Source organism: Muntiacus reevesi, chromosome 8 (genome assembly GCF_963930625.1).
Source record: "Muntiacus reevesi chromosome 8, mMunRee1.1, whole genome shotgun sequence".
NCBI classification, from domain to species: Eukaryota; Metazoa; Chordata; class Mammalia; order Artiodactyla; family Cervidae; genus Muntiacus; species Muntiacus reevesi.
In genome coordinates, this window is record NC_089256.1 from 9,626,074 (window position 1) to 9,641,239 (window position 15,166).

The 15,166-nt window shown below is 41.5% G+C and overlaps 1 protein-coding gene and 1 pseudogene across 1 annotated transcript in view; one reads left to right on the plus strand and one right to left on the minus strand.

Annotated features, from left to right (window-relative positions):
- Positions 1-15,166, plus strand: part of NMNAT3 (nicotinamide nucleotide adenylyltransferase 3) — a 124,523-nt gene that overhangs the window by 43,651 nt on the left and 65,706 nt on the right. Inside the window, exon 2 of the mRNA XM_065942648.1 lies at positions 10,209-10,358. Within this exon, the coding sequence (XP_065798720.1) occupies positions 10,250-10,358 (109 nt within the window). The 5' untranslated portion in view covers positions 10,209-10,249. The remainder of the gene's footprint in view (positions 1-10,208; positions 10,359-15,166) is intronic.
- Positions 9,251-9,970, minus strand: LOC136173567 (CDGSH iron-sulfur domain-containing protein 1 pseudogene; annotated as a pseudogene).

Below are 15,166 nucleotides of genomic sequence, written 5' to 3' on the forward strand. Positions count from 1 at the left end.
GAGTATTGTGTCCACAAATTGCAAATTGAGTAACTCAATTTTGAGGCACAGCTGTTATTTGGAAAAGACCCATCTAGGAACGCAAACTCCTTGCAAAATGATTGCGCTTCATTTTTGTCAAGTATTAGAAAACCGTTAAACTGCCAAGCCATATGGCAAATGCCCACTCGAAGCAGAGTGCGACAGCGCACCATAATGAATCTGTTTTGGGGAGAAGGAGATAGGACAGAGTCTGGCTTTTGTGATCCACAGAAAAGCAGACTCACTACTGTACATTTCAGCCTTCTAGAGTCCTGAGTAAGGATTTTTCCTCCTATGAGAAATTCTTATAAAAAATTAAGTGATGGTAGAATTTTTTGTTAGGTGTATTTTCCCTTTCAAACAATATCCATTTGAGTTTCTGTATATAAAATAGGTTTAACAGGGACAATAGAAACTTAAAAATTTATACACTTTTAGTTGCTTTATATCCAGATTCAGTAAACATTCCTTGTGTGTGTGTTAGTTGCTCAGTCATGTCTGACTATTTGTGACCCCATGGACTGTAGCCCACTAGGCTCCTCTGTCATGGGACTTCCCAGGCAAGAATACTGGAGTGGGTAGCCATTCCCTCAACCTAAACTGATTTAGGTTTAGTTGCATATAACAGAAAATAGAAAATAATAGTGATTTAGGAGATTATTTGTCTCCTCAGTTTAAAAAAAAAACAAAACACCTGGAGGTCAGCAATCTAGGTCCTCAGGGCCCTGATTTTCTCTTGGCTTGCTGTTTGGAACCCCATGAATTGTAGCCCACCAGGTTCCTCTGTCCATGGGGAGTCTCCAGGCAAGAATACTGGGTGGGGGGGGGGGGTTGCCATGCTCTCCTCCAGGGGATCTTCCTGACCCAGGGATCGAACCCAGGTCTCCCACATTACAGGCGGATTCTTTATCATCTGAGCCACCAGGAAAGTCCAGGAATACAGGAGTGGGTAGCCTATCCCTTCTCCAAGGGAACTTCCTGACCTAGAAATCAAACCAGAGTTTCTTGCATTGCAGACAGATTCTTTACCAGCTGAGCTACCAGGAAAGCCCTTCTCTTGGCTTATCCTCTGCCAAGCCTGCAGTTGATCCTCATCCTCAAGGTTCAAGCTAGCTGCCATACTCCAGTAATCATGTTCTAGACAGCAAGAAGGGAGAAGAGGAGAAAGGCATGCCTTTCCCTTTTAAATAGAGTTACTGGAAGTCCTACTCAACACTTCTGTTCATAGATCACTGGCCAGGCCTTAGTTGTGTGGCCTCACCCTGCTGCACAGGACACTGGGGAATGCAGCAGCAAGCCCAACCAAAGACTGGGAGACGGGATGCTGGGAGCTCACTGCAGACTCTGTGCTACCTGATGTCCTCAGCAGCTGCCTGTTCTTCCTGCAGGATTAGGAGGACAGAGCCAGATTTCATTTAGCCCTGTACCTCCAAGGCACTAGCACAGTCCACTACTTCATGCTCCTCATAGCAGACCCCAGGCACTGCTTCTCACTGTTACCTTCTCTGATACCTTCTTTGTTTGAAGTTGGCCAGTTGACTGTGATTTGGGGCAGGTTTCTTCAACTTCAGAAGATGCTATTTCTACCTGAGTGACATTAAACTATTCATTCCTCTGCTTCTCAATATCAACTCAACTCAATTCTAAGATAAGTGATGCTTCAAGTTGATTGTTACGGCTAGAACTAGCCTAGAAACTAGGCTTCCCAGGTGGCTCAGAGGTAAAGAATCCACTTGCTAATGCAGGAGACATGGTTTCTATCCCTGGGTCAAGAAGATTCCCCTGGCGAAGGAAAGGCAACCTACCCTTGCTTGGAAAATCCCATGGACAGAGGAGCCTGGTAGGCGCAGTCCATGGGGTCACAAAAAGAGTCAGACACAACTTAGCAACTAAAAAAAAAAAAACCAAAAAGAAACCAGAGCAGTGGTATGTGAGAGTGGCCTTTTAGGGGCGCCCTCTTCTGTGGCAGCAACTCAAGCTGATCTGAGCGAGTTACCTCCCAGGTTGGGAATGCTGACGTGTTCCTAAAGCCTGCCAGGTTTTGATCATAGCCTACCTATGAAATGGTAGGCTCTTTTTCAATCAAGGTGAACAGGTATGTGGAAGTGAATGTGAGGTTGATGAATTCTGTTTTAAGTATAATGAAAGGGAAAAGAAAAGAGCTAATACTCCTGGAGAACCCACTATGGGCCAGGTACTATGCTAAGTGGGTCAACTCCAATAACCCTCAAGACAGCCCTAAGAGGTATGTGTAATTATCTCCATTTCCATGTGACTGAGCCTCAGAGAAGTTGGTTAGACTCTTCATCGGAACTCAGGCACCAGCCCTTTCCTTCCAGGCACGTTGGAAGAACCAGCACCAGTGTGTGCAAGATTTGCGCACAGTGCCAGCCTGTCACTCAGCAAACCCTGTAGCTGCTACTGAGTTCCTCCCTCCTATGGCAGTTAAGTCAGTCCCAGCTCCTGAGTGTGGGGTTGCAAGAGACCTCGTTCCATTCCTTGGCCTCCTCCAAATCTTTTGAAAGTTCTCAAAACTGAAGAGCCAGGCTGCCTGCTTTCCTGCAATCCTCATAATTAGGACGAGTGCTTAATTGGCATGTTTGTTTCCTCCAAGGGGTGGCTGGCGGAGGCGCCTCACACGACAGAGGAGGCTGGGTCTGCTTTTGTTCTTAGCAGTACTGCGTGCCCATAGCAACAGTGAGCAAATCTGGTAAAGTTGAAAGAAAAAGTGCCCCGGAGTTTACGTGAAGGTTGATTGCCCTGGAGAAGCTGACGCAGTCGTGCAGATGGAGATGATCTCCCTGGGTCTTGAAAACTGTGCTCGTCAACTCCACAAATCTAAACTGTGTCTCTTGTTTTCTTTAAGACGAGCAGTCCAGTCAAGAGGTCTGTGTAATGAAAGATGTTTGTGGAATCCATTTCCATTCTGCCCGAAGCCATCTGCTTTATGTCTAAAATAAACAGGGATGTTTTCAACCACTTTCCCCGGGCTGGGTCCCATTAGAGTTACTCTCCACGGGGAAAGGTAAATTGACTGCCTTCCCAGCAATGAGCATTAGTACATTACATCTGCAGTGACAACACTTAACCTTCCCGGCTTGCCTTTCCTTTCTGTGTCTCTGCAACGGCCTGTGACAAATGGGGTGAGGGTTGCATTTGTTAGAATTTAGTGCATGTGGGGTCACTGGCCAGCATCACATTACCTGGTGATTGAGGTGAAATGTAGGCAGTGAGAAAAGTCATCCTCTGGGAAGCTGGGGATTGCCTAACCTTTGCCAGGCAGAGGGCCCTGGGGGTAGCAGCCATCCTGGGGCTTGTTTCCTGACACACCATCCTGGGGGTTCTTGAGAGCTCTTAAAATCCTTCAGAGGTTCCTCATTGCCTATAAGATGAAATCTAGACACCCCCCAGGCCCCTTGGAGGCCTGCGTGATCCTTGCACTCTCTGCATCCTCACCTTGGGCCGCCTGCACATCAGCTCACATCACATAAGGTCACATGGACAGTGTGTTCATCACCTTCTTTAAGTGGTGGTTTCTGAACCTTTGCAATGCTGGTCCCTGTGCCTGACACACTCTTCCATATCCTCTTTACTGGCTCAATCCCTGAGCCTTTCCTGCCCCAGTTTGAAGGGGGCAAGCTCACCTCAGAGAGCTTGCCCCAAAGAAGTGAGTGTATGAGTTTCCTGCAACTGCTGTAACAAACTACCATGCATTATTGGCTTAAAACAACACAGTTTTATTTCCTTATAATTCAGGAGGTCAGAAGTCTGAAGTCAAGGTGTCAGCAAGCCTGCACGCCTTCTCAAGGCTCTAGGCAAGACTCTTGTTTCCTTGCGGGTCCCACTTGCACTGCTGGGCCACGGCCCCTCCTTCCATCTTCAGTGCTAGCAGCAGAGTATCTTCTTGCCTCTTGATCGCTGCTTTGGTCCTTACGTCATTCCCTGTGTGACTGTCCTGCCTCCCTCTTATTAGGACCCTAATCATGTTAAAATTGGGCCCACCTTGGGTAATCCAAGGTACCCTCCGCATTTCTGATCCTTAATTTAATCACACCTTCAAAGTCTTCTTGCCTGGCAAAGCCACAGCTGATGACCGACCATCAAGGCAGAGGAATGACCTTGGTGTCAGTGTGCAGGAGGCCCGTATATCCCTGTTCATGGGATCCTGGCATCAGAGGTGGTACAGCAGGGCAGGAACATCTTGTTTGATTTCAGTCTGAGTTGGGTAGACTGGGGTCTTGGGGAGGGGCCTTGGGTGCTTCTGGGAAGTTGGAAAGGTCAGCTTATATCCCTGGAAGACACAGTCTTGACTGCTTGGGACAAAAGCAAAGAGAGGAAGTCACTATCTGAAAAGGAGGTTGCTTGGTCAGAAACAGTCCCTCATTCTCTCATTCATGCCACACACATTCCTGAGCACCTGTGTGCCAGCACTCTGCAGGAGTTAAAGGGCCTCGATGAATAAGAAACTTCCCTTAGGAGTACACTTCTACTTGAGGAAGAGTGACATGGAAACAAAGCAATGACAGGTCTGTGGTCTGATAAAAGAAGAAAGTGATAAATGTGTAATATGTAACAGGTGCAGTTAGTACAGTGAGAGAGGGAGGCATTGGGCAGAGACTGAGGAGAAAGCCTTGAAGACAGGAGCAAGGTTGGTGTTTCAGGTGGTTGGAAGAGCATTTCCACAAGTGAGAAGAAAGGAGCATCGTGTTGTATTTGAGGAGAGGATGAGAGGCTGTTGGGCTTCCCAGATGGTACAGAGGTAAAGAATCCACTTAATACAAGAAACACAAGAGACATGGCTTCAATCCCTGGTTCAGGAAGATCCCTGGAAGGCGGGTCTGGCAACCCACTCCAGCGTTCTTGACGGGATAATCCCGTCAAAATTATCCTATCAAGCTCTGGACACGACTGAGCACACAGCAGGATGAGATGCTGTTGGGATGACTGTACAGTAGGAGGCGGGCTCCAAAGGTGGAATCTGTTTGCCTTGCCTCCAGCTTAGTGATAAATTCCAAGAAGACCGCATGCCACTTTCTCTACTTGTTAAACCCTTCAGCTGCAATTACTGCTTGTTCTTTGAACCTCCCATTAAATGCTTCTTGATGAGAAGCGTTTCTCAGTAGCAAAAGTCCCCCATGCTTGCTTCATCTCACTGGATACTATGACATGATAGAGCAGATGAGTCACTTTTTTTTTCTCTCTTTTTAATTCTGTTTTATAGATGAGTCACTTATGGTGTGCATCCAGCTTTTGAGATGTGCTCAAATTTGAGCCAGGTTTATTCTCTGGTAGACCCCAGCAGGGAGTCTGTCTCAGTCCTGTCATTGTATTTCTCTGGGTTTGGGCTTGGGAGGGTGTTTAGTTGAAGCCAGCTGGAGTGTACAAATGATGCAACAATGCAGATGCCCTGACTTCATTGCTGAGCCTGGGAACGTGAGCCCACTGCACCTCCTGCCTGAGGCACGGTTGGGACAGAGTAAGTCATTCTCAGAGCAGAATGGCTCCATGTGCCCACACAAGGAAAGAAAAGACAGACAGACAATTGCTACATATGATTTATTCTCCTTCCCAACATGGCACTGCGTCACATTGATGCCACCATTCAAACTAATGTTCTAATTTACAGTTTCTGGGGACTTAGGGAAAATGCATCAAAACCCCGGTTACCTGAGATGCTGCAGTTACATGTTTTAAGGGCTCTGAAAACATGGTATTTTGTCAAAATAAAATAGAATTTTGAAAGGCCTCCCAAACCAGCCGTCCTCTTCAGCTACACCCATCACAAGACTGCTCCTGTGAGTAGCTCAGCACACTCTGCAAATACTCTCTCATTAAAGATCCGCCCTCCCTTGGAAAAAGCCAGGGGTAGCAGCTCTCACACGCAAGCTACTTTCTTCTCACGTAGCAGGGGGTGTCCCTGCTGCCTCAAAGGAAGTGGGAACCACAGTCTGCCTCACTTGAGACTTTTTTTATCTTCACACCACTGTAGCTCAGAATACTCCCAGGACAACTTCTCTATGTACCTGAGAAGGTGCTTAAGCCTTCCCAGTACCAGGACATGGGTCCACTTGCCAGTGCCCTTTCAGTCTCCACCCAGGCCTCCTCTGGGCCAGGCTCTGTGCTGGAAGCTGAGATCAAAAATGAAGAAATCACCACTCCTGCTCTTAAAGGGCTTACTCTCTGGTTGGGAAGACAGACACAAGAGCAGGTTTTTCCAAAAAATGTGGTATGTGACTTACTAAAGGTAAGCAGAGATCAGTTAGCCTAGGTGTCAGAAAGGCCATTGTGGCAGATGTTGTGAATTAACTAATCCAATTCCCAACTCCCTTTCCCCTGCTGCTTCCAAACTGGAGGCTACAAAGCTAAAGACTTGCTCTTCCAGCTTCTCTTGCCTAGAGTGGCCACTCAACCTGTGGCCATGAGGCAGAAGCAAAATCTACAGAAAATTTCTTTAAAAACTTTTGTGTTCTTGCTTAAGAGGGTCAGCCAGTCTGTATAGCTCCTTGCTCCTTCTTCTTGGCTTGATTATAGTCATGATGAATATGGCTATAGCAGCAATCTTGTGACCACGAGGGAAAAGCTGAGCAAATTGTAGGTCATTGTTGAGCCAGTGATCCAGTGCCAGCTGCTGCCTACTTCTAGATATTTCATCATGTGAAAAACAAGTAAACCTTTATTTGTTTAATTCATTGAGATTAGCTTCTGGAACTTGCAGCCAAATACCTCCCTAACTGATACAAACACCTAGCAGGCAGTCAGGAGATAATGATTGAAGTCACATAAGTAATATGATCACCTGAGTTGAGTCTTAGCAGATTGGCATGTGCTGTGAGTATTCCAGTTAGAGGAAACCAAAGTAGCATATATTGGGTTGGCCAAAAAGTTTAAGATGTTATGGAAAACCCAAACAAACTTGTTGGCCAGCTTAAAATAGAAGCACTTGAAGTTAAGCAGGAGGCCATGAGAAACTCACAGAGAAACCACTGACAAGGAGTTTATCGCAGCTAGAGTATAAAGTGTGAAGCAAGTAGTAGTTGGATACAGCTGGTACAAGTGGCAGCAGGGGCCAGATTAAAACAGTTTCTTCCAGTGCAGAGAGGATCCAGGTTCCAGTAACCAAGGACTCTCCATGTTACCCTTTTAACTGCAGAATTAGAGCCAAGGTCAACATAGCAAGAGGTGTAGGGAAGAAATAAATGCATCCCTTTTGTTGACCACTCTATTAGTTACCTGTTGCTGCATAATGAATTACCCCCAAACACAGCAGCTTAAAATGTCACACACCAATCATCTCACAGTTTCTGTGAGTCAGGAATCTAGAGGGAGCTCCACTAAGTTGGAGTGTCTGGTTCAGAGTCTCTTACAAGGTTGCAGACAAGGTGTCCATGGGGCTGTGGTCTCATCTGAAGACTCAGCTGGGGAAAGATCCACTTCCACATTCTCTCCCATGGTTGTTAGCAGGACTCAGTTCCTCGCAGGCTGTCACTACCAGAGGAGTTTCAATTTCTTGCCCCATGGGTCTCTCCGTGAGGCAGCTCACAACATGGCAGCCAAATTCTTTAGAGTGAGCAAGAGGGAAAGTGAAAGAGGTGAACAAGAGGGAAGCCAGAGACTCTGTAACCTTCTCTGAGAAGTGGAATCCTCTAGGGAGGATTCTACTGGAATCCTCACTAGAAGCAAGTCAGTAGGTCCTGTCCACACTCAATGAGAGGGGTCTACAGATGGATACCAGGAAGTGAGGATCACAAGGAGCCTTTTTGAAAGCTGCCAACCACAAACATATTGCCACCACCTTTCCCCTTCCCCTCCTTCATCACTGTGGTCAACAGCAACATCTTGTTTATCATTGCATCATCATCATCACAGTGACAGTGGTTATTTATTAAATGTTTCTTGTGCACCCAGATGTTTTCCATCCATAGTTCATTTATCCTTGCAACAACCCCGTAAGTGTAAGTAATAATGTCCCCATTCTGCATATGATGAAACTGAGGCTTGAGAGGGACTATGGTTTGCACTAGGTCACATAGCCAGTAAGGGGCAGAACTAGGATTCAAACCAAGGCCTAAACTCTAATGGAGCACTTCACCAACACTGTAGGAGGCAGTGCCTCAGAGGTAAGAGAGCCCTGTCTGCCAGCCTGTCCAGGAGTCCAGGCTGTTTTCTGCTTTACTTTAACTTTAAAATTTCAACCTCTTTACCTTAACCTTACTTTAACCAACTTTCCCTGGTGCTGACAGCTACAGAGCAAGGGGACAAATGGGTGGGCCTGACCACCTCAGAATGCTTGGACTCCAGATAAAGGACAATGGGTGAAATCAGGAAAGATCTGTAGATTAGATAGTAGTACCATAGCAATGTTAATTTTCTGATTTTAATCATTTCTCTGCTAAGAAAATGTCTTTGCTCTTAGAAAATACATACTGAAGTATTTAGAGGTAAAGAGATATTATGTCTACAGCTTATTTTCAGACATTTCAGAAAAATAATTCTTTATAGGTATATACATGTATGCATGTGTATATGGAGAGAATGAATAATTGATATAGCAAGTGTGGTAAAATGTTAACATTTAGGGATTCTGTGTAAAGAGTGCATAGGAATTCTTTGTACAAATTTTGCAGCTTTTTTTGGTAAGTCTGAAGTTATTTTAAAATAAATTTTTAAAAAGTACCACTTCTCTACTCTGGGGCATTGTGACTTCTATTTGGACTATCAGAGGTGGCATTTGGAGCATCTTACATACTCCTCTGTTGACCCTAAGGTGACCCTCAAAGCACAGGAAGAGTATAGAGTAAGAGGGTACAAGAAAACATGGTTTCTAGGTCAGGCTGCCTGGGTTCCAGTCTTGACCTTGCAGCTTCTAAGCTCCCTGAGCTGTATAATGTATAAGTAACCACTCAGAATTGACTTGAAAAGATTTGTTGAGATAAGGGGTATACTTTGGCTCAGTTCCTGGCCCATGGTAAGCCTCCTGTAAATGCTGTTATTCTTGCCTCCTCAGTCATCTTACAAGTAAGAAATAATGACCTGTGTGTGGTTCAGAGACACTGATTTGGACAGTTGTCTTTCCCTTTTTTTTTTTCTTTCTTTCTTTTTTTTTTTTTTTGATTGAAAACACTTGAACTGTATTTTCTTAGTATCAGTACTACAATCAAGAAGAAAACCAAGGTCGTAATAGTTTTTCCTAGATTGTTATTAGGAGATTAATGTAGCTTAATCACACCCATTTTACTTTCTAGGCTAAGTAATATTAAGTGGTGATTAATTCTTCTTTGAAACTTACAAGTACAATCTGCACATACATGATTTTGAGAATAATTTAATACGTTAACTTTGACATACAACTATATTCTAATGTCAGTTTTAATTGTAAAGAAACAGATCCTTACAAGACCAAAATAACCCACAGGCCATGAGACTGGTTTTTTGTTTTTCCTTTTTTGTTTCAAGAGATGTGCACCACAATGGTTCCACATGTAAGGCAAATGCCGTGAATATGAAAGCTATAGTTTACCACACATCTAGAACCCAGGGGAGGTGAATTAGATGGAAGTGGTAGTCATTCTAATTAAACAATCAGGAAACATCATGCCAGGTTGGTTTGCAGCATCAAAAGTGTCCATTTAAGTGTCTTTTTTCTTAATGATCAGAGGTCCCACGTTGTCTCCACTTTCTTCATTGTGTTTTGTGTGAGATCCATCACAGAGTGGGAACTTTTTGGACCTCCAACAACGGCAGTACACGGCTTTGTCTCCCAAATCCTCCATGTCAAAGGCATGTACTACCTTGGGGTTATCTTTCTGGATGTGAGGGTTTACCATAGATTTGCTGTGAGGATCTTTAACATGAAATCTTTTGTAAGCTATAGATAACCAATTGCAGCTGTTCTGGCAGCAATGGTAACAGCTGCAATCCATTCAGCTCGTACGCTGGAAGTCACACTCATGGCGCCGTCACTTGCAAAGGTGTGCACAGGACACTGTCTTTCCCTTTTTTAACCTACAAAAACTTTTTTTTAAATATCTGATAAGATTTTCCTACATAACCACAACAGATGATCATAAAAATCAAGAAATACATATTAACTGTAATTTTTAGATGCCATTCAAGTTTCACAGTTATCTCAGTAATTGTACTCTTGTCTTGGTGCCAACCTTCTGACGTGAGTTTTTGTCCCAATGAAGGCAGGGTGGCTGAAGCAGCGCGTGTGGATGTGTCTGACAGGATGAAGAGCCGAATCCCTGTGGTGCTCCTGGCCTGTGGCTCCTTCAACCCCATCACCAACATGCACCTGCGCTTGTTTGAGGTGGCCAGAGACCACCTTCACCAAACAGGTCAGTCAAGGGCCCCAGGCCTACGGGAGGAACTGGTGAGCTGGGCTTTTTGGGGCTTTGCTGGCTGCTGTCATCATCCCCATTATTAAAGCTGCTCATAGCATAAGTGGTGACATACATTTCTTCCATCATATTCAGAGGGCTAACACTCCTTAGCCATATGATGTATGGAAGTCATATCCCTGGCCGTAGAGTTGAAATGCTCCTCAGGATCCACTACCCCTCTGTCCACTTCATGTTGACCATGAATGCTAAAAAGACACTGGGCCTGTTATAGAACCTGTGTCTCAATCGGGATCCTTCCTGGTGCCCCAGGAAGCATTTACCCAAACAGCCAGATGAATACATAGCACATGCCTTTGACAACTCCTGCTACTCTTCAGTGGGTAAGCAAATATTCTATAATGGGGATTTTGACATTTTCTCCTTCGAAAGAATAGATCTTAGACAATTACAAATTAAGTCTTGTATATAGGGCATTTCTAATACAGATGGCATGGCTTTGCCAGAAATATCTAATCAGCTGGAAATGTTTAATCTGGGAATGTTTCATCTCTTTGACTTTCCATTTCATTATTAAAAGAGTAAAATGGCATTTGGGATCTGCTCTATTATTTCTAAAGACTGTAAGTCATTTATTTGTTGATGTCAGATACATATGAAAGTTTTATTCATTATGTGTTTATGTCTGTCTTATGTCTGGAGGAGGAAATGGCAACCTGCTCCAGAATTCTTGCCTGAAAAATCCCATGGACAGAGGAGCCTGGCAGGCTACAGTCCATGGGGTCACAAAGAACTGGACATGACTAAGTGACAAAGCACAATATCTTATGTATTCATATACGTGTTTTGTACTTTTGCATTGCTCAAAAATGTTTGTCTTTAAGGGCCATGTTTTTAATACCAAAATCAATTTCTGTTTACTTTCAATATAGAAAAACATATTTGAGTAACATGTAAACCATTTCTTCAAAGAAATTGCATACAAATGTTAATTTATTTTTAAAAAATCTTTTTTATAAAATATTTTTATTATTCAAAAAGTGAAATAGGTATTTATTCTTAGTAAATGAATAGCTCTTACATAGGAATAAAAATCCAAACAATTCACTTGAAACTGGTCAAAGAAGAAATATAACTGGACAATAAACTTGAGAAAAGTTTCTCAACTATGATTACTAATATTCAATGAAATGCAAATAAAAAAGTAAGCATCACAAGATAACAAGCACCATGTGGGCAGCTTCTGTGACTGCTTGAACACTACACAATTACCACCATCTGTCACTAGGCTTATAGTTGGTGCTCAGTAAATATCTGTTGTGGAACTTCCCTGGCAGTCCAGTGGTTACGACGTCACACTTCTGCTGCAGAGGGCACAGGTTCAATCCCTGGTCTGTGAACTAAAATAGTCGTGAGTTCAATCCCTGGTCTGGGAACTAACCACATGCTGCGTAGTGCAGCCAAAAAAAATTTTAATTAGAAAAATAAGTATCTATTGTAGGAGTAAACAGTGTGAGATTGACAAAGATTAAAGGCTGTCAAATTCAGTGCTGGCAGGAGAGGGAGGGAAGCAAACACTCCCATGTATTGGTAATGATGGGAAATGATAAAACATTTTTGGAGGGCAGTTTGGTTTTCTGTGGAAAAAATAATTGAAGTCTATACTCACATCCATAATGAGGAGAAAAGCAATTGATGAAAATTGAACCAGAACTGATGCAGATGTTAGAATTAGCAGACAGGGATCCTAAAAGTTACTATAGTTACATATGTTCAAAAATTAAGTAGAGACATGGAAAATATATATAGGACTCAAATATCTAGAGATTAAAACTACAGTATGTGAGATGAAAATTGAACTGATTATGATTAACAACAGATTAAACATTGCAGAAGAAAAGATTAGTGAACTTGAAGATAAAACTATCTATCCAAACTGGAACAATTCAAAATGAAGCATAAAGAGAAAAAAGAATTTTTAAAAAGAAAGAACAGAATACAAAATAATTTAAATCATCCTGATATACTTGTAATTGAACTAGCTCAATAGAAGGAAAAAAACAGGAAGAACAGGAAAAATATTTGAAGAAGTAATCACTGAAATGTTTTCAAATTTGATGAAAGCAGATATCATGAAGTAGCTCAACAAACCCCAAGCACAAGAAACATGAAGAAAACAACATCAAGGTATATAATAATCAAATTTCTCAAAAGAGGTAATAAAGAGAAAATCTGAAAGGCAGCTATAGAAGAACAAATAAGGAAGATAGTAAATATCTTGCTTCTGAATTCAGCATAAGGGAGTTCAGTGGAATAGATCTTTAAAGTACTAAAAGAAAAAACCTGTCAATCTTGGATTCTATATCTGGCAAAAATATCTTTCAAAAACAAAGACAAAGTAAAGACATTTTCAAACGTATAGAATCTGGATGATGTCACCACCAGCAAACCTGCACCATGAGAGATCCCAAAGTCCTTTAGGCAGAAGGAAGATGATACCAAATGAAAAAATGAATCCCCACAAAGGAATACAGAGCATTGATAACTACATGGGCAATTATATAAGTTGTTTATTATTTAAATGTCTTTAAAAGATAATTGACCATTTAAACAAAAATAACAGTATATTATGGAGTATATAACATATGTAGAAGTAAAATTTATGACAACAGCATCAAAAAAAACTGGGAGGGGAGTAATAGAAGAAAACTATTGTAAAGTTTCTATTCGATACATGAAGTGGTATGATATCACTTAAAGGTAGACTGAAATAAGGTAAAAATACATATTAAATACCATAATGCAGTCACTGAAAAAGAGCAAACAGTTTTAACTCATAAGGATTCAGAAGAGATGAAATAGAATATATTTTGATTAAGAATATACATCATAATCTAAGAAGGAAGAGAAGGGGGAAAGAAAGAGCAAGGAACAGATGGGACAAACAGAAAGCAAATAATAAAATGATAGATTAAACCCAATCATAGCAATAATTACATTAGAAAATAGTCTAACAATGTCTGCTAAAAGGCAGACGTTGTCAGATTGGATAAAATGAGCAGGACCCAGCTACAATTATTTGATGCCTACAAGAAACCAAATATAAAGACACAAGTTCAAAGAAAATAAATGGATAATTATCCCCTGCTAACACTAATTAAAAGGAAGCTGAAATAGCTGTAGTATGAGAGAAAGAGATTTCAGAGATAAGAATATTCACAGGGATAAAGGAGGTCATTTTGCAATTATAAAGAGGTCAATCTTTGAGAGGAAATAATAATCTGAAAACTATTTAAAGTTTAATAATAGAATATCAAAATATATTTTAAAAAGCTTAGGAGAAATAGACAAATCCACAATTACAGTTTGATAGTTTAATTCTCTTCTCACATTGATAGAATAAATACTTAAGGATATAGAAGACTTGAGCAATATTATCAGCCAATTCAATCTAGTTGGCATTTATAGAACACCTACCAAACATCAACAGAATACACTTTCCTTACAGGGGCGTAGAGAACATTCACCAAGATAGACCATATTCTGGAGTGTAAAAGAAGCCTCAATAAATGTATAAGACTTGAAATCCTACAAAGTGTATTCTCCATAGTGGAATTACCTAAGAAATCAGGAATAGAAAGATATTTGGAAGATCCCAAATATCAAAGTGGAATAACACACTTCTAAAAAACCTAAATGTCAAAAAGGAAATCAAAGTGGAAATTAGGGAATATTTTGAACTGAATGAAAATAAAAGCAGAATATACCAGAAATTTGAGAATGTCACTAAAGCAGTATTTCAGGGGAACTGTGTAATGCTAATTAAACATTCTATTAGAAAAGAAGAGAAAGACTTCAAATCAGCAGCTTCAGCTCTATATTAAGAGATTAGAAATAGAGGAACAAATTAAACACAAAAATAAGCATAAGAAAGGAAATAATGAAGATCAGAGCAGACATCAATTAAATAAAAAACAGAAACACTTTATAGAGAAAATCAGTTGAACCAATAGTTGTTTCTTTGAGAAAATCAGTGAAAGTTATAAACCTCTAGGCATACTAACAGGAAAATAAAGAGGAAAGACATAAATTTTTACTATTATCAGAAATGAGAGATATGACTTAACTATAGATTTTGGTATTAAAAATAAAAGGGTATACTATAAACAATTTTATGCTTACAAATTTGGTAATATTTAAAATTGGGATAGAAGTATTCCTCTAAAGATGTGCTACCAAAGCTCATTCAAAAATAAGATATTTTTTTAAATGAGCAGAAACAGGTAACCTAAATAGCTTTATACCAATAGAAGAGGTTTAATTTATGGTTTAAAAAATCCCACAGAGGATTCTGGGAAGATAGCAGAGTAGGAAGCACCAGGAATATGTTGTCTCCGCACCTAAATAATAATGGCACCAGCCGAATCTGTCTTAACTATTTTGGAATACTGAAGTCTGTTCGAGACTGACTACTTCCAGGGGAGGACATGGACATATCAATTGCAATTAATTTTAGTCAACTTCAACTCTGAGCACGGTAACAGCAGCCCCCATCCCCAGCCACATGACAGGCAGCTGTGTCTGTGATCCTGAAACAGCCTGAACACAGCATGGTGGAGCCAGGTAGGAAACAAAGGACTCTGTCCTCCAAATTTGGGGGATCTGTTTTGTGATCTCTGATAGCTGTCTCTGATCACTGATGTGCAGACAAAGGTGGGCAGCCATCATTGCACTTCTTCTCATTGTACTTCCTGGTGGAAGTACCTTCCAGGAGACTTAGAGGATCTGTACCCTTTCCCCTTCCT